This window comes from Eschrichtius robustus, chromosome 13 (assembly GCF_028021215.1).
Source record: "Eschrichtius robustus isolate mEscRob2 chromosome 13, mEscRob2.pri, whole genome shotgun sequence".
NCBI classification, from domain to species: Eukaryota; Metazoa; Chordata; class Mammalia; order Artiodactyla; family Eschrichtiidae; genus Eschrichtius; species Eschrichtius robustus.
Genome location: NC_090836.1, coordinates 96,560,620 through 96,588,440, shown reverse-complemented (window position 1 = coordinate 96,588,440; position 27,821 = coordinate 96,560,620). Strand labels below are relative to the sequence as shown.

Below are 27,821 nucleotides of genomic sequence, written 5' to 3'. Positions count from 1 at the left end.
TCAGTGCCCGGGTGCACCCACTCCATGGCCCCCGAGATGGACCAGCTCTACAGGTCCACCATGGCCATCTACAAGGTGAGTGTGTGTGTGGCCCAGGCCCCGGCTGCCGCCCCCTCTCCCAGGGCTCGAAGGTCGGCCAGCTCTGGAGGACAGAGAGTGAGCATAGCAGCAGCTTGTTCCATGAAAGAAGGCCCAGAACCAGGCTGGGCTAAGCAGTGGGCATGGGGGTGGGGGTCCCTGGGGGCAGTCGGCCACTCCAGCCCCAACCTGAGGCTCCCAGAGCACGGGTTCATCCAGTGAGTGACAGGACTGCTGAGACGGACTCCCAAACACTGGATGAAGCAGGACAGGGCCCAGGGTGGCCTTAGCTGGGAGCAGGGGGCCCGCCCGAAGAGCCACCTGGCCGCCCCAGGGTAGGGGAGTCTCTCTTTGTCTCTTTCTCTCTGTGTCTCCCTGTCTCTGTCTCTCTGTCTCTCTCTGGTTTCTGAGCCCCTCACTCAAACTTCCTACTCGACTCCAGGGGGGTTGCTGCAGTCTCCATAGACATTTATTGAGTACCTCCTGTGTGCAGGACCCTTGCAACATGTAAACCTCACAACACCCTATCTTTGGGGTAGAAAATAATCACCCCATTTGATAGATAAGAAAACTGAGGCCAGAGAGGCTAAACAGCTAGTTCAAAGTCACCAAGGGAAGAAGAGGGGCTGCTGAGATTTGAATCAAGACCCAAGTCTAGGTCCTCTACCCAGGGTGCTCTCCAGCTGGCCATGGCCTGCGGTGGCCCAAGGGACCCGGCCACAGTCTTGCTCCCCAGGGGCTCTTCTTTGAGCAGGGCAAGGTCTGCCCTTGCCCCTGAGGCGGCTGAACTCAAGGCAGCGTTGAGCCACGCCCAGCTGGGCGCTGTGACAGACCACAGGCTTCAGCCAGTGGGAGGAGAACCTTCTAGGCGCAAGTTCCCGCTGGGCAGGTGGTGATCTGGAGCCGGCCAAGGGGACCCCGGCCTGGATCCTGGCCTCTGAGGTCCTTGCAGCCGAGAGCCAGAATTCTGGGTGACTCCAGGTTTCTAGGTGGGCTCCCCCGAGTCAGGCTTCTCACTGGGGTTGGGGGTGCCCTGATCCTGAGGCCATCATTCCGTCTTCGTCTCCCCATCTCCACCCTCCCTCCCACCACCCTTGGACTCCAGAGCATCATGGAGCAGTTCAACCCCGCCCTGGAGAACCTGGTGTACCTGGGGAACAACTACCTCCGGGCCTTCCACGGTGAGTGCCAGGCCCTGCAGGCTCTCAAAACCCCAACTACACACACTTCTCTATGTCACCCTGATGCTGCCACTGAGCCCACTGCCATACCCAGGCCACCTCTGCACCCCCAGCCTGGCACCCTGACCAGCCCCCCTTCCAGCCACCTACAGCCAGACCTCACCACTCGCTCAGCGCCTGTGCAAACAGCTCCCATCTCCCCCATTTCCCAGCACCTGCCGCACCCCCAGAGCTAATCAGCAGAGGATTGTGGGCCACCTGCCGGATGGACAAGCCAGGGACACACCCAGAGCTGAGTGTCACCCAATCCCTCCCTGCCCTTTAGGACTTCAGAGTCCTCACAGCAGTGACCTGAGCCCATGCCACCCCCAGCCCCACTTCGTGCCTCACAACACACCCGCCCACGCCCTCCCGGGCACACACAGATGCCTGCACCCCGCCCCCTCCCAGACAGACACAGGCCGAGGCCCTGCGCTGGGGGCAGCTGCCCTGCGCCCTGCCCCGCAGGTAGAGCCCATTCCCTGCTTTTTCACCACCCCCTCCTCCACCCCCGCTCCTCTGGCCTATGCCACCTCTCCACACACGCCGCCCAGGGCACCCCGTCCCTCTCACACACACCTACGCCAGAGCCCGAGGCATCCCCCCCACACTCTCTCCTGCCAGAAGGAGAGGCCTCCAGAAGTGGGGAGGGGCACATGGAGGAGGGGATCTGGGGCTGGACGCATCCCTCTCTCCATGCAGCTCTGTCTGAGGCGGCAGAAGTGTACTTCAATGCCATCCAGAAGATCGGGGAGCAGGCCCTGCAGAGTTCCACCTCGCAGATTCTGGGTGAGGCACACCTCTTCCCCTCCATCTCCCCCACTCATCTTCTTAGGCCTGGGGGACACTCCTCCTAGCCCCCTCCCCCACCCCACACCTCCTCCTGTGTTCCAGGCTCCAGACCCCCCTCTGCCTGCCTCCCTGGTGCCTCCCCTCAGGCCCGGGACCGGCCTTGCCCCCCATTCTCAGGTCCCAGAGAGGGTTCCTTTTACAGTCTGGCCCTTCCAGGAAGTTCCCCCCAAAGACACAGGTCTTGCAGCCCAAGGCCCAGAGCCCAGACTCTTGTTCTGGAGCCAGGGCCCCTCCGCTCCCCTCCCTGTAGGACTTTGCCGGGGCTAGGACAGGTGCTGCCAGAGGCCCTGAGTCATATGGGGAATCCCTGGACTTTGGTCCCCAAATCCAGCCTTGGGCAGGCCCTTCTGGCAGCTTCTGGTGGGAAGAGGGTGGGCAGGGTAGGTCCCCGCACTGAAGCTGCTGCTCTCCGTGCCTCCAGGTGAGATCTTGGTGCAGATGTCCGACACCCAGCGGCACTTGAACTCTGACCTGGAGGTGGTGGTGAGTGCCAGACCCCACAGCCTGGAGGGGTCACTTGGGAGAGTGGGCTGCGTTCTATGGGGGACGAGGGCCTCCACACCCTTCCTCAGAGAGGACTTTGGTGACATGACAACAGCGGCTGCCCTTTTGGGCACCTGCCAGGGCCCGGCTCTGCTGGGCACATTTACCTGCACATCTTGTTCAAGCTCCAGCAATCTGGGAGGCAGGTGCCATTTCTATCTCTATTTGACAGAGGAGGAAACTGAGTCTCAGGGATCTAGCCACTCGCCCAAGATTCCAGAGTGAGTGGAGGAACCAGGAAGCAAAAGGACCGTCACCCACGTGCATCAGGCCCTGCCCCTACCTGCCTCCCCAGGGAGCAGCCAGTGTTCTGACCTTACACAACTAGGAGAAAACCCTTCCACGGCCCTGCCACCTGCAGAACTAAACCCAGCCCCTCGGTAAGGGGTTCCAGGTCCTGCTGAGCCAGCAGCCTCCCTGGCACCCCCAGTCACAGCCCAGCCAGCCGGAAGAGCTGCCCTCTGCAGACACGCCTGGCGTCCCCACCGTGGGCTGCTATCACGCTGTTCTCTCAGCCTAGGACCCACCCACCCCCACCCCTGCTGGCCAGCACAGTCGCCCCCTCCTCCAGGAAGCCTCCCCTGACTCCTGGGCAAGTTCAGTCTCTCCTCCCTCTGGACTTCAGCAGATGCTTCTATCCATTCTTAGCAAGTAGTGGTGAAGAAAACCAGCTCTGCAGCCAGAGCACCTGGGTCCCAAGCCCAGCTCCACCAGTTACTGGCTTTGTGACCTTGGACAAGCTACTTAACCTCTATGCCTCAGTGTGAAATGGAGATAATCATAATAACTGCCTTGTAGGATTCTTGTGAGCATTAATTGTATTCATAAGTATTAACTATTGACCTTGGCAGCTGTAGCCTTCTACGTACCTTAGCTATGATCATTAGAAGCAGAATTTACCCCCGTCTCTATCCCTGCCAAGACTGGAAGCTGTGCCAGGGCTGGGACGTGGTCTTCTCTGTAACTCCAGGGCCTGGGACAGGGACCTGGCACCAAGCAGGGCTTCACTGACTGGGAAGGAAAGAATAAGCTTTGAAAAGGGAGTGGGGCTGGGCCAGAGGGAGAGGAGAAGAGAGGGCCTTCCAGAGGTTGCCGTGGGCTGAGCGTGTGCAGAGCGTGGCATCGGGCAGAAGCGAGCTGGGGATGCGAGGCAGGCAGAGAGGGAAAGGTGGGCGGGGCCGGATGTGAGGAACCTTGGAAAGTTCGGAAGGAAATTTCAACTAATCGTGGAAGTGCACGGTTCTCAAACGTGTGTGTGGGAAACCACTGGAGGTCTGGGTACTCTTTGGGGACACCATAAAATACTCATCAGTTTGGTAACCATGTTGAAATGGGGAACAAATTCACCAGCAGAAAACGTGCATCCGCTACACTCGATAAAACCAGGGCCCTGGGTCCCTCTCCCAGGCACTTTGAGGCTTAGCGCTAAGCCCGTGCCACCTCCTGGGGCTTGGGCGGGGAGTTACAGAGCATGGGTCACGCTGGCAGCCTGCAACTTCCTGTCCTTGTGTTTGATGGCTCTCCATGTCACCTGTGGCACACCTGGGCTGGACGCGGACGAGTGTCACCCAGGCCTGCTCTGTAAGGAGAGCTGCCCTCTTTGGGTACCAGTGTCTTGGCTGTGACAACAGGGCAGGGCCCTTGGCCAGAGCCATACTGGGCCGAACACACCAGAGGCCACCTACCCCTTGGGCTCATTCATTCGACAACTATTTACTGCCCTGTGCCAGGTACTGCTATGGGCACTGGGGATACAGCAGACAAAACCCCCTGCTCTCCCCAAGGGGGCACCAGACAAAACCCAGGACAAGTAAGTGAGTACAGATGTGATGGGTTAGATGCAAAATAAGCTATGGAGAAAAATAGACCAGGAAAGTGGGGTAGAAAGTATTGGAGGGATGCAATTTTTAACAGATGCTCAAGATGAACAGCACTAGAAAGGTGACATTGAGAAGAGGCCTGATGGAGGTGGGGAGTGAGTGGGAGACACCTGCAGGAAGAGTGTTCTGGGCAGAGGGATCAGCACATGGGAAGGCTTGAGGAGGCCCATGTGGCCGGAGTGGGGGCAGCGAAGGCCGGCGTGGAGATGACCAGCCGCTAAAGGGGCCTGGCCTTGTGGGCATTGTCAGAACTGCAGCCATGCCTCTGAGTGTATTGAGCAAAGGAATGACAGGATCTGACTCAAGCTTTCAAAACCAAACCTTTGGTTTTCAAAAACCAAACCTTTTTTATTGTAAACTAAAATACAGGCATAGAAAGTCACCGAACAAATTCGAGCTTAATGAATCATTATAAGGCAAACCACCTTTGAAACTCCCACCCGGGTCAGGAACTTGGCCAGCCTTTCCTGGAGCCTTTCTACATGCCCCCATCAAATCACAGACCCCCTCTTCCTCCAAAAGTGACTGCTGGTCCGACACTGCCTTGTGTTTCTTCGTAATTGATCACCCAATTGTATGTCCCTGGATGCTAGAATTTGTCTTGCTCTCTCTTTTTTTAAATATGTCTTTAACTCTCTTTTAATCTACTGGCTCCCCCTCCATCCCTTTCTTTTCCTTACCATTTATCTGTTGAAGGGCCTGGGACCTTTTGACTTGTTGGTTTTCCAAACACTCCTCATGCAGCTCAGCTTGTTCCTCTGTCCTCTGGACCCAGAAGCTTGATCAGACTCAGGTTCCATCCGTTTGGCAAGACTAGAGTGGGTGCTGGCTTCTTCCATCAGGAGGCATGTGGCTCCTGCCACCTTGTGACAATAACAGCAATGGAGGCTGTGTGTCCACATCCACTCATACGTGGGAGTTACAAGATGCTGCTATTCTGCTGCTCTTTCACTTATGAACTGCAATATTTCTCTAAAGAGACGTTTCTTCTTATGTGCTATTTTTTACCCAGTGGCACGCTTCTTATGGGAAAGACAGGATGAAGGCTTATTCCCGCCTTGTCTGCTTTCAAGATCATGAATTTGCTCCCTGTCATCCTCTGAAGGGGACCGGTTAGCTTTATTTTTTTACTAGTACCATCATTATAATATTTTTTAGTATCTAGTCAGTATCATAGATCTAAACGTATTTGTTGTGTTTTACTCCTTTGCAATCATTATTTCACTGAAGTTGAAAATGTCCCCTCTTTGACCAGCAGAAGCCTCTTCAGTCTGGCACACGAGTCCTTTGGCATAACTCTCATGGTTCGGACAGCCTCCTTGCTATCCAGCCTGACAAGATGTTCTGCCCTCATCTGGTACTTTGCTGCTCTACACATAGAATCAGCCATCTCTCCATGAAGCCCTGTGTTTATTTTTTGCTTTTAGTGGAAAGTGGTATTTCAAGACCATAATCTGGGCACTAGGGGTGTCCATTGGGTTGATCGTTGCTCCTAGGCTTTTTCAGTGGCCAGTGCTATACAGACATACATACATACATATGTGCATATAATAGATATGCTACATATGCCTAGATACATAGATAGATGCCTAGATACATACATATATACATAGATACATACATACATTTGTACAAACATATATATACACATACATACGTGAAAATATATATAGTTAAAGATAGAACACTTCATAAATTCATACTGATACTTCCAATTCAGATTCAGCACTAGATTTTTACTTAACCTCTTCCCTATTCCATCAGTATCTCTTTTGTTCCACATCGAGAATCCTGATTCTTGGGAATTCCCTGGTGGTCCAATTGTTAGGACTCCATGCTTTCACTGCCAAGGGTGCGGGTTCAATCCCTGGTCAGGGAACTAAGATCCTGCAAGCTGTGCGGCACAGCCCCCCAAAAAAAAAAAGTCCTGATTCTTAAGGATACAGAGAATGAAAGAATAAGAATATCCCATAGTTACCGTTTGCTTTATCTCATGTTACATATACACAACAGTCTCTGAATAATGATAGTAATTCTACCACCACCAATATGATTTCTGAAAACTGTTAAAATCTGTTTTACATTTGCTCTCCCCAGCCTCTCAACACTTTCAAAATACAGGCGTGCTTTGGAGATATTGTGGGTTCTGTTCCAGACCACCGCAAAAAAGCAAATATCACAATAAAGAGAGTCTCACAAATTTTTTGGTTTCCCTGTGTATATAAGTTATGTCTACACTATACTGTAGTCTATTAAGTGTACAATAACATTATGTCAAAAAAAAAACAAACAATGTTCATACCTTAATTTAAAAGTACTTTATTGCCAAAAAATGCTGACCATCATATAAGCCTTCAGCAAGTCGTAATTTTTTGCAATAGTAACATCAAAGATCACTGATCACAGACCACCATAACAGATTATGACAATAATAAAAAAGTCTGCGCTACTGAGAGAATTACTAAAATGTGACACAGACACAAAGTAAGCAAATGCTGTTGGAAAAATGGCACCGATAGACTTGCTCGATGTAAAGTTGCCACAAATCTTCAATGTGTGAAAAACTCAGTATCTGCAGCTGCGCTTTGTCTACACTGTCAGGACCCAGAGCTGCTGCACCTTGCTTGCTCCCCTTTCACCCTCATTGATCTTTGTTTACAAGTAACTACATATTTAATGTTCATCTCAAACCCCATGTCCATGTCTTGCTCGTCATTTTGGCCTTGTTCTGATTGTCCCCACAGGAAGGGCTCCTGTGAACAATGTTCTCTGAGTTCTGACACCAAGATAACAGCTTGTTCTCCTTATACTTGAAAGTCAGATTTGCTGGATATAAAATCCTTGGCTCACATTTCATTCCTTCCTCCCTTCCTTCCTTCCTTCCTTCTTTCTCTTTCTTTCTTTTTCTTTCACCTTGAATGTTGCTGTTGAAAAGTCTGATAATCTATTCCTTCCATTGTAAATCACTTGCTTTTTTTTGCCTTAGATGCCCAATTTTTTTCTTTTTCTTAAATCTAGTAACTTTTCCAGACTATGCCTTGATATTGATCAGTCTGGGACAATATTCTTAGTTATGTGGTGTACTCTTTCAATATGTAGTTTGAAATCTTTTTTTTTTAATTTCAGGAAACTTGTCTTGAATTACAATTTTTAGACTTTTTTTTTGTTCTCTTTCTCTGCGTTTCTTCTTCAGGGACTCTTATTATCTGTGTGTTAGACCTTCATAGCCTATCTTCAATATTTGTCTCTTCCTCTTGGCTGAATGGAGCCCATATTGTCGTATGGATGAGACTGGAGTTTGGGGGAGGATCTGGGCTGGGACATACATCTGGGAGGCCTCAGCCAGTGGACTGCATGAGCTCACCAAGGGAGTGGTGTAGATAGAGAAGGGAAGAGGCCCACGGCTGAGCCCCGGGGCAACTCAACCTTCGGGGACCAGGGAGATGAGGGGGACTGAGCAAAGGACAGAGAAGAGGCAGCCGGGGCGTGTGAGGAAAACAAGGAGAGGGTGGTGGGCTGGAAGCTGAGGGAGGAACTTGTCTCAGGAGGAGCGAGTGGCCAACTGTGTCCAATGATGATGAAGGGGCAAGTTGGGTGAGTCCTGAGAATTGATCATGGGGCTTAGCGAGGTGCCATCTCGGTGATTTTGAGAACAACACTCTTGCTGGCGTGGTGGGGCAGGAGCCTGATGGAGGGTGTTCAAGAGCAAATGGGAAGAAAGGAGCTGGGGGCAGCCCACAGAGACAATCCTTTCAAAGGGATTTTCCTGTATCAAAAGCAAAAGGATTTCTCGAGTTACTGGAATAACTCGATACATAGAACTTACCGTGCATGTTCTCAGCAGTGGGTCTGCTCTCAGCTTCTGTACTGAGGGGCTCACAGGACCCCGCTAATGGAGCGTGTCCCAGGGGGAGGGGAGCAGGGCACGGCAGCCTCTGTTCCGACTTGCTGGGAACTCCTCAGCCTGCCCTGGGTTTGGTGACTTCCTTGTTTCAGAAGCCACTGGCTAATTATAGGCGGTCCTGTGGTTCCCCCACAGCAAGAGTTCAAAGTTCTCTTCAAGTATCAACATCTTATTAGATCCATTTCTTCAGGAGCTTGACAACGACTTTCCATTAACCCACTGATGCCTGGGCCCCATCTGATTGGGGCATCCTGGGTCTGTGTCCTCTGTGCTGTTGGCGATCACAGACAAGCCCTGGTAATGAGAAGAATTATAATCCACCTGTCCCGCTCTAATGCATGTTTCCGTGGCGTGACTTAGTCCCTACGTGACTAGAAGCAGCAGGAGCCGTATCCTATGACGTGGAAGGTGGCTTGTTCATAAGTGATGTTTCCTAGGCAAGGGGAGGGGAAAATTAGGAATTAGGAAGAAGGGTAAAGCCCCCAACTTGTCTGCTGCACTGACAGCAATAGCCCTTCAGGCTGTATTTTAAGAACATTTAAAAAGAGCTCCTGCACCCAGGCCTCCCTGGGAAGGACAAGCACTCCCAGCCTCCCGGGTCTCTCAGCTGGGGGCGGGTGTCGCAGCCTCCCATTTCCACCATCACGACAGCCCCACCTCCTCCTGCATCACCTCAGCATGCCAGCTCTGCAGTAATTCAGGTGTTGCCAGTGTGTCCATTCTATTGGTTTTGTGCATTTTTAATATTTTCCATGGCCTTGGGCGTGGTTCAGGTTCATCTCTCCAGGTACCATTCACCGTCTCTTAGTGCTCTGGTTGCCAAGTTGCCTGGGTTTTGAGCATCAGCCCCAACCCTGCATCTTCCGTAAGCCCTGTTGTTTATATTGGGCGATTTGGCAGGATGTGGCAGTTTGCAGGAACAAATGTCTTGTGTTAGAGCAGAACCTTGAACTGGGAGGTCCCGCAGGTATAGGTCAGGAAGGCTCACTTCCTTACTGCCTGGATCCAGCAGAAAAGGGCCCCCATGGGGCAGAAATAGGGACTCAGAGAGGCTTGTAACACTGATCCCGTGCCCCCCCCCCCCACAAAACACACACTGGCAGTCACACTCAGGGGTTTAAGGCCCGGCTAGTCCTGAGGGGGCCACACCCAAGCTCCCTTATAGACCAGCAGTTAGCAAGGTTTCAGAAACAACTGTGGAAGAAAAACTGAGAACTTTTATAATTTACTGGTCTTTCCTGATGACCAGCATTCCTTTTCCTGAGGGACAGAGCTCCCACAGCATAGCTTGGGGACCCCTGTGGCAGGAGGCAGGATCCACCCAGGGTTCTTTTTTTTTGTTTCTAAAGTCTTTATTGAATTTGTTGCAATATTGCTTCTGTTTTATGTTTTGGTTTTTTGGCCGCGAGGCATGTGGGATCTTAGCTCCCCGACCAGGGATCGAAACCTGCACGCCCTGCATTGGAAGGCGAAGTCTTAACGACTGGACTGCCAGGGAAGTCCCCCACCCAGGGTTCTTGAGCAGGGACTCCTGAGGGGAAAGGCCAGGCAGACAGAGAAGGCTGAGCAGAGTTGGAAGTGTCCCCAGAGGCGGCAGCAGGATGGGAGATGCTCCTCTTTGCAAAGAGTACAGATGGAAGGATTTAGGTCTGATGTCCTAACAACACGGAGTGACCCAGGGAGCACTGATGGGGGACACAGGGGAACGTGCCAGCTGACCACCAAGGCCCACAGAATCAAGCTCATTGGGTTCTAGGGCTGGAACTTAGGGACCATCTGGGCAAAACTTTCCCATTACAGATGGGGAAACTGAGGCCCAAGGAGGGGCAGCAACACATCCAAAGTTACAGGGCAAATTGGAGGCAGAACCAAAACTGCTAGAACGAAGCTTTTCTGAGCCTGAGCCCAATAGCCGTCCTGGTCCTCCTGGTCACCCAGGTGGTCAGCAACCTCCTTCTCACCTGTCCCGGGAACCTGCCACCCCAGTGAAGCCCTCAACGGTTGTGAGCTCTTTCGCTGGGCCAGGCCCAGCCCACATTGCCGGGGACACAGAGATGGGACAGACCTGGTTCATGCTGCCCATACAAACGGGCTATGACCAGGGGCCCGGCAAGAAATTCCATCTTATGGCTGGAGGAGCGAACAATGGACAAGCAAGTTGTACACATGCCAGAAAGAAAATGAGAGAGTGATGAATTTTGCCTGAGGAGTCAGGAGGGCCTCCCAGCAGAGGGGTGCAGTGAAGCTGGTATTTGAAGACTGGTAGGAAATTCCAGGCATAATCAAGGCACAGACTGAGACTAAGAACCGGAAGACGTCGACACATTTATGGAGGATGTGTTTCAAGCCAGGGACTGCACTAAATGTTTTGTATGTTTAACCATTTAATCCTCCCTCCAAATAGGTGCTCTTGTTTTACCCATTTGTCTGATGATTGGCGAGGTGCCTGGTGTGTTAGGAATGCAGTGGGCAATGTATTGGAGTGAGCAGTGCAAGGAACTCTGAGTGGGGATGATCACCACCCTGCACCCGCTGATCACCCTGAGCCCTGATCACCCCCACCCTGCGCTCCACACAGGTGCAGACATTCCATGGAGACCTGCTGCAGCACATGGAGAAGAACACCAAGCTGGACATGCAGTTCATCAAAGTGAGTCTGGCCATGCATCCTGGCCCCCCAGCCCATCACCAGCAGGACCGTCTCTCCCCTTTTGAGGGATGGGCACACTGAGGCCAGCGCTGGGCATTGACTGGCCCCAGGTTATACATGTTCCCAGCTGAGCCCCCTGCCCCTGTCCAGTACTCTGGCCCATAAGCCAGGTGCCTTGAGCTCTTTGACACGGGGGTCTCCCTCCTCTCTCCACCCCATCCAAGGACAGCCGCCAGCACTACGAGATGGAGTACCGCCACCGAGCCGCCAACCTGGAGAAGTGCATGTCCCAGCTGTGGCGAATGGAGCGCAAGAGGGACAAGAATGCGCGGGAGATGAAGGTGCAGGGGCTGGGGACAACACCGGGCTCCGAGGGGACCCCCAACACCCGTTGGAGCTCTCCCACCCAGCACCGGCCCAACTCCAGGAGCGTGTCTTGCCCCACCCTGTGTGGCAAGCGTAGCTGGAGAGGTCAGCCAGGCCCTGGCAGGTGGGCATCACTGTCTCAGGGACACCCTCAGCGCCGCTCCTTGTCCTGTCACTGCCTGGCCCTCCCCACATTCCCCTGGCCTCCTTGCCTTCTCCTACTTCATTGAGAAAACCTGAGGCCCTCAGTCACGCTGCTCCTGATCAAGGTAGCAAAGGCAGAATCCACCAGCAGCCCCGCCACCCTCCCCCTCCCTCCTGCCCCCTGGCTAAGGCCAGCCCCTCCTCCTGAGCTCAGGGCCCCATCCTTGGCCTCTGTCTCCAAGACCTCTATCTCCTTTCCTGCCTGCTCTTCTGGCTCCTTTAATAAGCTCATATCTCTCCTCTTTGGAATCTTCGCTCCCAAGTAGGGGGTTATTAATCAATTAATTTGCATTTTCATTAAACCAACTCTCTCAGGCCTCACCTCTGTGCTTGGCCCTGTGCCTGGCACTGGGGACAGAAGGATGGCTCAGACACCAGTCCTACCTGGGAGAAGTGCCCGGGCCAGAGGGCAGGCAGAACCCAGGCTCATGAGGATGAGGATACACATGAGAGGGCAGGCCCGGAAGCGAGGGCAGGCTGGGTGCTCAGGGGAGGCTTCCAGGAGGAGGTGGCTGGTTCAGGAAGGAGAGAGAGGCTTCAGACAGCTGGCACTCGCGGGAGTGGGATGAGGGACACACCCCCTGCCTCCAGCCAGAATCCCCTTTTCCCCCCAGGAGAGCGTGAACCGGCTGCACGTGCAGATGCAGGCCTTCGTGTCTGAGAGTCAGCGGGCAGCTGAACTGGAAGAGAAGCGGCGCTACCGCTTCCTGGCTGAGAAGCACCTGCTGCTTTCCAACACCTTCCTGCAGTTTTTTGGCCGGGTGAGCTGGGGCTGGGGGACAGCTAAATGAAGCCTTCTGGGGGCTGTGCTCTCTGTGAGCTGGCTGTGCGTGAGAATTCCCCTCCCTTCCTCCCCATTCCCTTCATTCCTTCCACCCTGTAGATACTTATTTTACTTATTTACTCTCTCCATCTATTTCTTTATTCGTATCATCACATATTCATTCATTTATAGTCATGATTTTTAAAAATTCTCACATTCACTAACTAATTCCTGCATTTATTCATTCATGTATGGACCATTTATTTTTTTCATTCCGGTTTACATACACTCACTATTCAAAAAATCATTAACTCATAGGTTTATTCAATTACTGTCTATTAATTTTATCATGGTATTGAAATCTTCTATGGTCTTGCTTTGTCTGATCTGCCAGACCATTGTATTTCTAGTGGATTTTGCTTTCTGCATTTAGCTGCCATGTTGTTTAGTGCTGTGGGGTTTATGACTTGACTATTATACCTTCTCTGTAAATATTGTCATTTATGTATATAATATATCTCATAATCCAGTCTGATACTTTTAATTCCACTTTGACATTAATATTGCCCTTCCTACTTTCTCTTTTCTTATCTTTAAGTGTTTTATGTTACAAAGATATAGCTCAGTTTTGACTTTTGACCAGTCTGATAGTCTATGTCTTCCATCAGGAGAATTCAGTTCATTCCCGTTTAACCTAACAACTGATATACCTGCTCTATTCTTTCTGGATAACTTGAGTTAACTGTATTTACTTTGTCGTTTCCTCTTTTTCTCCCATTCTTGTTCTCGTCAGTTTGATAAAATATACATTTCTCTTCAACTTTAATAATCTAATAGCCAGTTATTTTACCAGCAAAAGCAAGTTTATTCAGGAATAGTCAGAGGAACTGCAATTCACGTCACGTGAAGTATGGCAGACCACGCGCAAATCCAGAGAACAGGGACTCACAGCTTGCTTTTATGGGGAAAAGAGAGGAGTTGGGAGGGGCTGTAATAACCAAAGAGTCCATTGGAGGAAGCTGGGAGTCCAAAGTATGGAGGTTTCTCATTGGTTGGGCTGCTACAGTCTGATTGGCTGGGCTGTCACAGGGGTGGGGGTTGGGGGAGAAGTTTTCTGCTGCTGCTGGATAACAAAGTAGGCAACAACTTCCTGTGGGAGATGTAGGCTTGCTTCTCTTCCTGCTTGGAATAATTGAGGCTACATAGCAGGGTATGTGAGCTCCCCCTACAGGCCTGTCCCTACCCCAATTTTAGCTGAGATTCATTTAATTTATTTAATTCCACATCCCTCTCCCCTTTATTATTTTGGAAAGCCTATTGTTCTTATCACCTCTGCTCATGATGACCTGACTCTGTGACCCTCATAATCATATATATTTGTCTATTATGTTTTTCAAAAAATAATGCCTCCCACACACACACACTACTTGGTCCTTTGCTCCCCTCACCCCATAAGAGGAGACCTTGGGAAGGATTTTCCTGCCCTCCCTGGTGCTCTAAGATGAGGCTTGTAAAGTCTATACTCTTCTTCTCATCCTCCCAAACCACCACCTCTTGGTTTTGCCAAGAAACTTCAGGACTTTTAGTTCCAGACCCTCACTAGTCATTTCTTTGCAGCGTGGCCCTTCTATTTCAAGAATCTGTACTTAGATTACATGTATTACCATTGCCAGTGCACCACCATCGTCCACTAACGTTTCACCACACATAGGATCACATGCAATGCTTACCACTGTTTTCAATCCTTTTCACCTCCCACGGTCTTGAGGTTTCTGTTTTGATTAATTGGCATGGCTGGAGAACTTGCATGAGTATTTTCTGCATATACACTGTCGGAATCCTTGCATCTCTGCAAATGTCTCACTTTTACCCTGCTGGTGAGGGCCTATTGGCTGGTTGAAGGAGCTGCAGCCTTTTTTTTCTCATGGTCCAAGATGATTTGCCCCTGTTTTCTAGTGCTCGGTGTTGTAGATGCCAAGTCAGGTGCTGGTCTGTCTCCTTTCCCTTTTAAGTAACAGGCTCTTTCTCTATGGATGCTTGGAGATTTTCTTTGTGTCCTTGTGACTCGGGAACTTGTCCAGGTACCACCTAGATGAGTGCCTGTCGGTGGCCCTTCAGCCTGCAGGCTCAAGTCTTTCTTCAGGTCTGGGGAGCTATTTCCTCTTCTGTTTCTTTAATTATTATCTCTCTGCCATCATTACCTTTTCTCTTTCTGGAACTCCAATCATTTGAGCCTCCACATCTATGACCATCTTCTCCCCCACTATGTCTATTTCATTTCTTCTTGCTCCGTATTTTGAGATATTTCTCCTCCTTGATCTGCAGGCGACTGATTCTGTTCTCAACAGGACTGTCCTCTCTCTCTCTCTCTCTTTTTTTTTTTTTAACATCTTTATTGGAGTATAATTGCTTTACAATGGTGTGTTAGTTTCTGCTTTATAACAAAGTGAATCAGCTATACATAAACATATATCCCCATATCTCCTCCCTCTTGCATCTCCCTCCCACCCGCCCTATCCCACCCCGGACTGTCCTCTCTTTAGTTCATCTGTTCAATTTTAAATCTTAACATCATGCTTTGTCTGGGTAAGAAGGTCTTTGTTTTGCAGTAAGTACCCTTATCAAGTCCTTGTTAAGCTTGTCACTCCCTCCTCTCAGCTGCCGGGGTGGTTTGCTGTGTTCTCCTCGCTGACCACTGGGTCCTCTTAGGTGCCTTGTTTCTTTCCTTTGCCTCCTCATGGTCCTATTCCCACTCTGGGTTGAGTTGAACTGCAAGGGCTCAGGCAGTGGTGCTGGCAAATGTGGGGGGGGGGGGACAGGAGAATGGAGCAATCTCTACCCAGTGGGACCCCACTCTGCCCCAGGTCTTCCTTTTGCAAGCATCAGCTGTCACTCAGCCTCAGGGAGAGGGATAAGCCTCTCATGTGGAGAGCCACAGCAGACAGGGCTGCTAGGGAAGGTTGTGCAGGTTGTGTACTGCACAAGGAAGCCTGGCTGAGAGTAGAGCTATGCTCTGCTCTCCAAGCTGAATATACTGGTGTAGACTGTGTTTGCCTGAAGAAAGGAGCATCATTACCTTTGCCATCCTCTAAAGAAGCCATCCTCTAAAGAAGATGTGATAGATAGATAGATAGATACACACACACACACACACACACACACACAATGGAATATTACTCAGCCATAAAAAAATGAAATAATGCCATTTGCAGCAACATGGATGGACCTAGAGATTATTATATTAAGTGAAGTAAGTCAAAGACAAATATCATATGTTCGTTTGTATCTTTTTTAGATTCCACATATATATGTCATATGATATATGATATGATATGATATATGTCATATCATATATGTGGAATCTAAAAAATGATACAAATGAACTTATTTACAAAACAGAAATAGACTCACAGACATAGAAACAAACTTATGGATACCAAAGACGATAGCAGAGGGTAGGGGGAGAGATAAATTAGGAGTTTGGGATTAACATATGCACACCACTATATATAAAAAAGGTAAGCAACAAGGACCTAATGTATAGCACAGGGAACTATACTCAATATCTTGTAATAACCTATAATGGACAAGAATCTGAAAAAGAATGTATATGTGTGTGTGTGTGTGTGTGTGTGAATCACTTTGCTAACACAACATTGTAAATTAACTATACTTGAATTTTTAAAAATTTATCAAGAAAATTTAAAAAAAAAAGAGGCCATTCTCTCACCAAATGTGTTACCCACCAGGCTCTGTCCATCCAGACAGAACATGTTTCTTCTTTTTTTTTTTTTTTTTAAATGATTATTCTGTGTTTATTTTATTTATTTTATTAATGGCTGTGTTGGGTCTTCGTTTCTGTCCGAGGGCTTTCTCTAGTTGTGGCAAGCGGGGGCCAGTCTTCATCACGATGCGCGGGCCTCTCACTATCGCGGCCTCTCTTGTAGCGGAGCACAGGCTCCAGACGCGCAGGCTCAGTAATTGTGGCTCATGGGCCCAGCCGCTCCGCGGCATGTGGGATCTTCCCAGACCAGGGCTCGAACCCGTGTCCCCTGCATTGGCAGGCAGATTCTCAACCACTGCACCACCAGGGAAGCCCAGATCATCTGTTTCTAAATTACAAAGAAGTACCTTATGGGCTAGCAGCTGCCCAAGCCTATGGATGCCCGGAATTCAGGAAAGCCAGCAGCCCCCTCTCAGACCACACTCAGGAGGGACACTTGATGTTGCCCTACCCAAGTGTCTCTGTGACTGCACTGCTCAGACCCCTGAGCCCTGTTGCCTGGCCTCTCACTTGCAGATCCTCAGGTCCCTGCCAGCCCACTGGTGGTCAAAGTTCTGTCCTGCCTTCTTTGAAAGTCCAACAGGGGCCAAAGCCTCCCAATCACCCTTCTTGCATGTGGACTTGCCCACCTCCCTGGCCTGGCCCAGCTGTTGACCCCTCTGGGGAGGGGGATGATGGAATCTGAAGGAGGGGAGGGGCCAGGGCTGTTGGGAAACCATCCTTCCATCATTCCCTAAAAATCCTTGCATTTTTCCAATGTCATTTGTTCATTCATTCACTTATTCAACACATAGTCTTTGAGCCCAGATGGCATATCAGGTTCTGGTTCTATTTGGTATCTGAGGGAGACCCACCCAGCCAGCCAGCCTCTCTTTCCTGATGCCACGAACATGGGCTCCTCTGCCCCTCCCCCAGCCTCATTGCTCTTTCCATTACTTTCTATTTCTTTGTAGTCTTTTTTTTTTTTTTTTTAAATAAATTTATTTTATTTATTTATTATTTTTGGCTGTGTTGGGTCCTCGTTGCTGCGCGTGAGCTTTCTCTAGTTACGGCGAGCGGGAGCCACCCCCCGCTGCAGTGTGCGGGCCTCTCACCGCAGTGGCCTCCCCTGCTGTGGAGCACAGGCTCCAGGTGCGCGGGCCTCAGTAGTTGTGGCGCGCGGGCTCTAGAGTGCAGGCTCGGTAGTTGTGGCACACGGGCCTAGCCGCTCCGCGGCATGCGGGATCCTCCCGGACCAGGGCCCGAACCCGCGTCCCCTGCATTGGCAGGCGGACTCCCAACCACTGGGCCACCAGGGAAGCCCCTTCTTTGTAGTCTTGTTTAGTTTCTATATCCATTTCTTTGTGTTCTTGTTCAGTTTCCCAAATACTGTGCCCTGGCTGCAAATTTTGGCAAGTGATTTCATTTCTGAGTCTCATTTTCTTATCTGGAAAAGGAGGGAAATAATCGCCCCTGCAGAAGGTTGGTGCGATGGTGGAGCCTGGCATATGCAGGAGCCCAGTGGGATTAGGTCCTCCTGCCCCTGCTCTCTCCCCTCCAAAGATGAAAACAAAGGCTCCCATTCAGGAGACCCGAGTGCTTGCTGTCAGCTGCCCCCACCAGCCAGCAGCTGACTCCCGCCTCCCCGCCTCGGGGTCCTTACCTTGCCAGGTCCTCCCTGAGTCTCTGTTTCCGATCCCAGGGACCCTCTGGTGCTGAGCAGAGGTGGGAGACGTGGCTGGATCCAGTGACTGATCCCAGTCTCGGCTGACGTTCTCCCACTCTCACCACCGCACCCAGCCCCGGGCTCAGGGCTTGGCCTTCTCCCACCCTACCCCACCCCCACTGAGTGATCCTTCAGGGAGGAGCTGCTTTATCTTCCTTTAAACAGTTATATTGAGATATAATTCACACACCATGAAATTCACCCATTTAAAGTGTGCAATTCAATGGCGTAGCATAGGAACTTCCGTGGTGGTCCGGTGGGTAAGACTCCATTCTCCCAATGCAGGGGGCCCACGTTCACTTCCTGATTGGGGAACTAGATCCCACATGCATGCTGCAACTAAAAGATCCCACATGCTGCAACTAAGACCCGGCACAGCCAAAATAAATAAATATTTTTTAAAAAGTGGTGTAGTATATTCACAGACTTGTGCATCCATTGCCTCAAGTCAAGTTTAGAACATTTCATTACTGCTAAAAAAAAAAAAAAATCAGTACTCCTTAGCGGTCATTCCTTGACCCTCCCATTCCCCCTGGCCCTAAGCCACCACTAATCTACTTTCTGTCTCTATAGATTTGCCTCTTCTGGCAATTTCATATGAAAGGAATCATACAATATGTGGTCCTTTGTGACTGGTTTCTTTCACTGAACATCATGTTGTTCAAGTTCATCAGTGTTGGAGCATGTATCCATACACCATTCCTTTTTATTGCCAAATAGGATTCCATCATCGGGGTATGCCACATTTACTTACCCATTCATCGATTGATGGACATCTGGCTTGTTTCTACTGTTTGGCTATTATGAATTGTGCTGCTATGGATATCCACGTAAAAGTTTTTCCGTGGACGTGTGTTTTCATTTCTCATGGGTATATAGGAGTGGAATTGCTGGATTGTATGGTAACTCTATGTTTAACTGTTTGAGGAACTTCCACACTCTTTCACCATTTTACATTCCCACTACCAGTTTATGAGGTTTCCAATTTCTCCACATCCTTGCCAATACTTGTGATTGTCTGTCCTTTTGATTATAGCCATCCTAGTGAGTGTGAAGTGGTATCTCATTATGGTTTTGATTTGCATTTCCCTGATGGCTGACGATGCTGAGTATCTTTTCCTGTACTCACTGGCCATGTGTACATCTTCTTTGGAAGGAAACTCCTTTCTGCCTGTGTCTTGAACAGTTAACCTCCAACATTAAGAGGAGAGCTGACCCCTCCATTGGCTGCCTCATGCTGAGTGATCGCCCCCTCAGGAGGGAGCTGTGGATTGAATGAACCAGACTTCCCCTAGGTACAGGGGAATAGGTAGCATGTTGTCTGACCCAGCTGGGCTTTAGGACATACATGATCTAACTCCTAAGACAGTGAAGCACAAATATTTACCTGTTAAGTATATCTATACACAGAATGCACAAGATTTAAAGAACTCTTAAGTGCCTGAGCACAGTAAGGTGTCTTTCTCACCTGCCTCCAATAATCGGTCCTTGCTTAGTCCAAGTCTAGTCAATAACACGCCTTTCTACCTCACCGTCAGCTTCTCTGGGTTTATTGCAGTTGTGTAAGTACATCTCTAGGATAAATGCCTAGAAATGGGATTGGTGAGTCCAGGAATATAAGCATTGGCTGTACCAATTTACACTTCCACCAGCAGTGGCGGAGATTCCCTGTTTCCTTGACAACAGTATGCGAGCAAACTTTTTGATTTTTGGTAATCAAAAAGATAAAAATGGTATCTCAGTGTAGTTCTACACTTGTTATGCTTGTCTTATAAGTGAGATTGACATCTTTTCATGTTTCAGAGCCATTTGATTTTCTTTACTGTGACAGGTCAGTATCTTTTCCTCCATTTTTCTTATGAATTTGTAGGAGCCCTTTATATGTTACTGGAATTAGACCTTTCATAGTGATGAGTTGCAAATTATTTTCCCAGTTTGTCCTTTATCATTTGATTTTGCTTATTGTGAGTTTTGCCATGGTAAAAAAATTATTTTTATTTAGTCAAATTTATCAGTCTTTTATAGTTTAGGGGGTTTGTATCATACTTAGAATGGCTTTTCTTTCTTTTAGTATTTTTCTTACATGATTAATTTAATTTTTATTTTATATTTGGCTGCGTTGGGTCTTCATTGCTGCACGCGGGCTTTCTCTAGTTGCGGCGAGCGGAGGCTACTCTTCGTTGCGGTGCGCGGGCTTCTCATTGCAGTGGCTTCTCTTGTTGCGGAGCATGGGCTCTAGGTGCACGGGCTTCAATAGTTGCGGCACGCAGGCTCAGTAGTTGTGGCTCACGGGCTCTAGAGCGCAGGCTCAGTAGTTGTGGTGCACAGGCTTAGTTGCTCCACGGCATGTGGGATCTTCCCGGACCAGGGATCAAACCTGTGTCCCCTGCATTGGCAGGCGGATTCTTAACCACTGTGCCACCAGGGAAGTCCCAGAATGGCTTTTCCACTCTGTAAATATTTTTAACATTCTCCCATGGTCTCCTCTACGTTTCTTCCCAACCACTGGCTAAACTGCCTAAAGGCAGGGCTGAGGGGAGCCAGTGAAGTTGAGTGCCGTCCAGGCCAGGACTCGGTGCTGAGACCATTACTCTGAGAACCCCCTAGCACCCTGGCAGGCACTTTCAAATTGGACAAAAACCCTTTTTTAAATACGATAAGCGAAACTTAATGGTCTCACTTTGCTTACTGCCTCTGAAACAAGCGCACAAAGGCCTTTGGAGTTTTGTCTTTGTGCTGTTTTGCTAATTAACTATGCAAGGCAACAGAGGGGGCGGCCACCTAGCCACCAACTGGACTAGTTGCTCCTGTGACTTGAGGCGCTGAGCCTTTCTGTTTTGCTGCCTGAGATCAAATTTTCAGCAGCTGGGCCAGACTGAAGCGAAAAATCATGGAAATGTAGTCACAGGAAGCTTCCTCAAGACAGACGAGTACAGGCCACTCCATTGCTTACTGGATGAGAGACCTCGAGCCAGTCATTAACTGCTCTGACCCTCAGCATCTTCTTCTATAAAATGGAGATAATAATGGCACCTACCTCGCAGGGCTACTGGCAGAATCGAATAGGATAATGGAGGTAAAGTCTTTAACACTGGGCCTGGCACAGAGTATATGCTCAGCAAAGGGAAGCTTTTATTATTCCTAAGGTGACAATCCTGAACTTGGCCTTGAGGGAGCGAGTATTGGAGTAGAAAATGGAGAGACACTGGTAACTGGAGAGCAGAGTGCTTTGATTGTACCTAGGATGACCTGAGTGACAACACAGAGAGGTCAATGCCACTGAAAGAAGTTTTATTACACATCACACTTCCCAAGAGAAAGGGTCGTGACACACTACGCAGGGCCACATGGGAGTAGTACCGGGGGTTGGTCAAGAGGCAGAAGGAGCCAGGGGAAAGCATGGCCCAGAACCTTTGTTATGGTTTCCATGGGAAGGGATGGGCAAAGAAGGGTAAGCAAGGTTAAGTAAGTTTAGGATTGGATGGTTTGAATAATTTCAGTGGGCTCTGGACTATTCTAATTGTCTGGTACCTGGCTTGGGTGATTTAGGGCAGGGGAAACTTTGGTTTGGTGTGTGAATTAGAAGGAGGTGATTGGGGATATGGGTTTTGGGTTGGTTGGTTTGCATATGAAAGGTGTGCTCCAAGCAAACTGTTTACTATCTCTAGGAATTATCTAGCCCTGTGAGGTGCAGTCTTTTCAGATTAACAAGGCCCCACGATGTCAAAGCATCATAAAATACAGAAAATTAAAAACATGATTAATACACACAGCAGGTCTAACATTTAAGACCTTCCCACCCTAAGTTGTTATGGACTATGCTGGCAGTGGCTGAGTTTCCTGTCCTTGAAGGTATTCAGGCAGAGTTAGATGCCCATGTATTGGGGATACTAGAAAAGGGATGCTTACGTAGACTAAAGGCATAGACTGTAAAAACTATTTGGAAGGCTTCTTTTAGAAAACTACCTAAACTGGCTTAAACAGAAAAGGTGTTTATTATTTTAGTCACTGGGAAGTTCAAGGGTTTCAAGTACAGTTGGATCCAGGAGCACACAAGATGTCATCAGAAATTTGCCACTGTCTGTTGCTTAGTTGAATTGTCCTGTGCCGGCTTCACTCTATCCATTTAGCAAACCCCGTGAGGTGAGAGAATATATTTTTCCAGATTATTCCAGGGTAAGTTCTGGGACTGGGTTCTTTGGTAACAGTTTTTGGGTAGGTGCACATACCTGACTCCATCTCTGTAGCCAAGCCTGGACTGCACCCCTACCCCTGCATCAGACAGTGGGAGAGCCCCTGTCAAAGCACAAGACTGAGAGACGGGTCAGGGGAAACTCCTCCAGGAAAAGTGAGGGGCCTTTGACAAAAGACCGGGAGGGCTGGCCAGTGGGTGAACCCAAAGTGACCACAGCGATCTTTGGTTCCTTCCAGCTGGAAAGTCCGGTCATCCTCAGCTTGCAGGGCCCGAGTTCCCGGGTCTAGGGTGCCACTTTTGAGTCCCCGGGATTCTGGGGTCTGATTGGATCTCGCTGACCCCCGTGTCCCCACCCGGCCAGGCCCGGGGCATGCTCCAGAACCGCGTGCTGCTGTGGAAGGAGCAGTCGGAGGCCAGCCGCAATCCGTCGCGTGCCCACTCCCCGGGCCTGCTGGGCCCCGTGCTGGGGCCGCCCTACCCCTCGGGCCGCCTGACGCCCACCCGCCTGGACATGGTGAGGCCCTGGGCGCCCCCGCCGCCGCCATTCGCGCCCCCGCCGCCGCCGTTCGCGCCCCCACCGCCCCCGGCACCCTCCGCGGGGCCCTGGGGCCTGCGGCCCTCCGCCTGGAGCCTCCTCCCCCCGAGGGTCCCGTTCTACGAAGCGCCCCTCGGCCGGCCCTTCCGCCCCGGCACGACCTCGGCACCCCCGTGGCTGCTCGGCCGCAGGCCAGAGAACCCCTACGCCGACGCCTGGGACTGGGGGTGGGGGCTGGACTAGGACGCCGCGGCCCCGCCCCTCCCCGCCCCACCCTCCCCTGCCCGTCTCCCCTCGCAGCCCCGGAGGCCTCTGGGAGAGTTCGGCTCCCCACGCAGCCGGCACGGCTCCGGCTCCCACGGCCCGGAGCCCATTGAGGCGAGATCCGCGTCCCAGCTGGAGCCAGACCGCCGGCCCCTGCCCCGGACGCCGTCCGCCTGTGAGTACCCCCGGCCCCCGGAGCGCAGAGGGAGGGCCAGGTACCCAGGTTGGGGACCCGGGGCCGGGAAGAGGAACCGAGATTGCGCTGCAGCAGGAGGGATCGAGGGTAGACGCCAGGGAGAACTTCCCACCCACGTGCCGCGGCGCTCTCCTGCCCCTCGGCAGCCTCGCTCTACAGCAGCAGCACCGAGCGCTCGCGCTCCAACTCTTTCGGCGAGCGCCCGGGCTGCAGGGGCGGCGGCGGCGCCCGGCGAGTTCGCGCCCTGGTCTCCCACTCGGAGGGCGCCAACCACACGCTGCTGCGTTTCTCGGCCGGAGACGTTGTGGAGGTGCTGGTGCCGGAGGCCCAGAACGGCTGGCTCTATGGCAAGCTGGAGGGCTCATCCACGTGAGTAGGAGCCTCGGGGCGCAGGGTGGGTTGGAAGGAGGACCGGAAAGCCTGGGCTTCAGCTGCGACTGAGTCTTCCAGGTTGGAGGCTGTCCCTGGGCCTTCGAACAACCCATCCCCCATCCCCTCCTCGTCCCACCCCAGTTTCCTCATCCATTCAACGAGGGTAGGAAGAGTCTCTTTATCAAGTTCAGGGTGGTGGCCCTTGAGAGGGTGGTAGAGGATGGGGAATGGGAAGGTTCTCTCACAAGTGGGAACAATACAGGAACCCTATTGCTTGAGCACCTGCTGTGCGCTTTACACTGAGAGAGGGGGCAGCTTGCCTTCTACCCTGAGAGAGTCCGCCAGAGTTCCCTCTGACGGAGGGAAAGGACAGGGAGCGGGGCCAGGCGCAGGGGCGGTGCTGGGACCTTGCAAGCTGAGTGTGCTCACCTCCTTGCAGTCAGGCGCAGTGGAAATCCTTAAAGAACATAAACTGGGGCTGCTTTTGACACCATGAGTAGAAGGGGGAGGCGAGGGAGTACACTGCAGTCGCGGTAAGCCTGGAGGAAAGCAGGGATCACTCTTTCTACCAGAGAAAAAGGGGAAGGTGGGAGCTTGCTGGAGCCGGGCAATGCCCACCACAGGGCTTTATGGGCAAGAGACTGTGTGGTGCCCACGCCCACTCAGGCTAAGGAGAGAGGAATGAATGAGGACAAGAAGAGGGGATGAATGAATGGAGCGTCGACAGGGGGGTAAGCAGGTGCGTGTGAGGGTGCTTGCCAGGATGGTCATGTGATTAGTAGATGGACAGGTGGAGGATGGGTGAGGGCGTAATGGTGTGAGCACATGGGTAGATGGAAGGGGGCATGGGAGGATGCACGGATGTGGGGTGCGTGTATAGACTAATGGGTGATTGGAGAGGTGTGTGAGTGGGTTGATAGAGAGGCGGGCAGGTGGGCAAGTGCTGATGGATGGGTTAGTGGATTGGTGGTCCTTGGGTGGTTGCCCACATGGATCATGGATGGGTGATGCACGGATGGGATGACGTGTAGATAGATGGGTGGATGGCAGGCGACTGCATGGATTAGGAATGGAAAGATGAGCCGGTGGGTAGAGACGCGACTAAGAACACGAGTAGTGGAAAAAACACCTGCTTTGCAGACCCGCGTCAGAGGGCAGCAGGGTGCTGCCCTGAAAGTCCCCAAAACAGGTGTGTAGCAAACCTCCTGGGGACCTGATTATAAAACCACCTAGATCTGAGCTCTCAGACCGCGTTCCTGGGACATCGTTATTCTTTCTGTGACTCAGGTTAGGGAAAACAATGGCAAGTTTCATCAGTAGGCACTTTATGGTGAAAACAGAAGTAAAACGTTCTGAAATGGTTTTCTGTCAGTTTGACTTGAAATAGCTTCCAGTTACCTATAAGTGAGAATGTTATTGATCGGGTTTGGGGATCTAAGGCGGCTGTTTGGGGACCACTTTCCCAGATGTTCTGCAAGAATCTGATGGGTTCCGTGGAGTCTGAAAAGGCTAAGGAACGTCGATCATAGTGCCTCTCCCTCAACCCTGGCTGCTCTGAAGATGCAGTAATGAGCCTCCAGCCAGACAAAGACTCCAAGAGCAGGGTGCCTGGGGTCACCGGGACCAGAGGGCCTAGGGTGGAGGGTTGGTAGCCAGGCACCCCCGGCTCTGGTTCCCCTTCCTCTGGGCCCCTACAGCTGCCTTTGGTTCCCCCCACTGGTCCCCTTTGCCTCACCCTTGTAATCATCTGTTTGCGGGTCTGTCTCCCCCCCAAGGCTGGCTGGGAGCCCCTGGGGAACAGGGACTGCATCTGGCTCTCCGTGGGCCCTCGTGTGGTGGGTACTCAGCAAGTAGGGAATGAAGCTGGTCACCACATGTCCTTGGATACAATGCTTTCCTTCTCGGATCTCCAGTTCCTCCTCTCTAAGGCGCCCCAGCCCCTGGTGGGACATGAGGCTGGATGGGTGGCTTTGAATGTCGGGAAAGACCTCCTTCAAAGGATGAAATGAGTTACTCCTAGAGCCAGGCCTGGCACACAGCAGTGCCCAGTAATCGTCTGCTCCTCTTAGAAATGGTATTTTGACCACCATTGTCGGGCCTTTTGCTTCCACCCCACAGGAGCGGCTGGTTCCCCGAGGCCTATGTGAAGCCTTTGGAGGAGCTGCCCATAAATCCCATGAACCCCTTGAACCCCGTGACCTCCGTGAATCCCACGAACCCCTTGAACCCAGTGACATCCGTGAACCCCATGAGCCCTATGAATGAGCTGCCTTCCAGGTACCGCTGTGGTCAGAGATGGGGCAGGGGCAGGGACTCCAGTGGGGGGGGTGGCCCCACCCACCAGGAAGGGCATCTCTGAGCTGCAGTCCTGAGTTAGCCCAACCTCCTTCAGTTCCTGGAGAAAGGGCACCCCCATCTCTCTACATGTGAAGGTCATTGTGTCCATCCCTCTGCCTCCTCTCAGGACTGCCTTCAAGCCAACAGTCTCCTTTCACCCAGGGGCAAGGGAGGAGGATGTAGGATGCTCAGGGGCCCAGCAGATGGGGTGGGGGGTGGGGGTTGCAGCAGGGCCTGACCCCTGACCCCCTTCCCGTCCCTCCTTTCTCTGGGCTCAGGTCCTACCCACTCCGGGGCAGCCACAGCCTTGATGACCTCCTGGACCGGCCAGGCAACTCCACAGCTTCCTCAGACTACTGGGATGGCCAGTCCCGCTCCCGAACCCCAAGCCGGGTCCCGAGCCGCACCCCCAGCCCCGCACCTACACCCTTGCCTGGCAGCCGCCGAAGTAGCATGGGCAGCATGGGGGCGGCCAGTGACGTCAAGGTGAGCCCCCTCTCCCAGTCTGCCCTCAACCCTGGGGTGGTCCAGTTTGCAGGAAGACTGGAGACCAGGTAACCCTCCCTGCCCTGCCATTGGCTGTCTGGCAGGGGACCCTCTCACTCCAGCCTCAGTCTGCCCATCTGTGCAGGGAGGGGTGGGATGGGCTTCTGAGTCTGGGGTGGAGGGTGGGGGGAATGCATTCCTCTAGTGGATGGGAGCCCCGGGCTCCTGCTGGGAGCACTGGAAAAGGCCTCCCCTGGGGGCGGTGTTAGCCCTGGGAGATGGCACTTTGGCCCAGAGGCTCCTCAAGTCTGAAACCCACAGCATTTTGGGTTTCGGAACGCTGGACCTCATTTCCCAGAAGCCTGGCGCTGCAGGGGCCTCTGGTCCAGTCCTCTGCCCCGCTGGATTGGGGAGTGGGAGGGGCGGGGGCTCGCTTGTTCCTTCCCCCCCAAACCTGGCCCTCCCCCCCCACCTCACTGCAGAAACTCATGTCCTGGGAGCAGCAACCCCCAGAGCTCTTCCCTCGGTGAGTCCTTGAGTGAGGGTCAGAGGGGGCCGGGCTCAGCAGAGGGCTGTGGAGGGGAGACAAAGGTGGGTGTGAGTGGAGGTGACCCGACAGGGACAGGAGGTGGGGGGAACACCTGGCTCAGATGCCCAGCTGCCGTCCCTGGATCCACAGCCAGCTGGGGACCTGGGCCCCTCTCACCCCCTCCTCTCCCCCAACAGGGGCACAAACCCCTTTGCCACCGTAAAGCTGCGTCCCACCGTCACCAATGACCGCTCAGCGCCCCTCATCCGCTGAGGTGTCTTCCTCCACCAGGGGTCTGAGGTCGTCCCCCCGACACCTGCCCAGGGGCTGCCCAGAGCTGGCGGCAGCAGAAGCAGCAGCAGTGGATCCAAGGAGCCGGGGCCCTGGTACCGGGGGCAGCTGCCCTTCCCCAGACCAACCCCCAGCCTGAGCAGTTCCAAAGGCACTGGCCTGGGGTCTGGGGACTTCAAAATAAAGCAGCCGGAAGTGGGGGACAGAACCATTTCTTCCCCTCCAGGGGCCCCGGATTCTCCCTGGGGGCCTGCCTCATGCCCCCCAACCTCTTTCCCCCTTCTCTGTCCCAGTGGGGAGGAGCCCCTTGCACACCCCCTCCCCTGCCCCACACACCTCCCCTGTTTAACTTTTGTAAACGGTGAGAAATAAAGCAAGTGAGACACGGCAGGGGACTGGTGGAGTCTGACTTGGGGGACAGGGTGGGACGGGGTGGGGATGGAGACCTCCCACTGGAGAAGGGAGTCCAGAAGGTCCTAAATGTCACCGGCAGTTCCCTGGGAGGCCTCACTCACTCCCAGCCCCTCACATCCCTCATTTTAAGTTAAGTCTTTAGGTCTGGCCTAACTCCTGCAAGCTGTATCCCCCCATCTCTGGCCCAGGCTCATTTCTGCTGTGGGTTCCCTAGAGCCGGAGGGATGGCAGTGGCTGAGGCCTGGGACCATCA

At 52.1% G+C, this 27,821-nt stretch overlaps 1 protein-coding gene across 1 annotated transcript; it reads left to right on the top strand.

Moving 5' to 3' along the window:
* Positions 1-14: 14 nt before the first annotated feature.
* On the top strand, positions 15-27,536 carry BAIAP2L2 (BAR/IMD domain containing adaptor protein 2 like 2). Its single transcript, XM_068560726.1, has 14 exons — positions 15-75; positions 1,184-1,259; positions 2,001-2,087; positions 2,572-2,633; positions 11,056-11,127; positions 11,352-11,468; positions 12,312-12,458; positions 22,506-22,658; positions 22,980-23,118; positions 23,286-23,508; positions 25,630-25,788; positions 26,127-26,334; positions 26,817-26,860; positions 27,061-27,536. Exons 1-14 carry the CDS (start codon positions 25-27, stop codon positions 27,134-27,136), a joined length of 1,614 nt encoding a protein of 537 aa, XP_068416827.1. The 5' UTR covers positions 15-24; the 3' UTR covers positions 27,137-27,536.
* Positions 27,537-27,821: the final 285 nt, after the last annotated feature.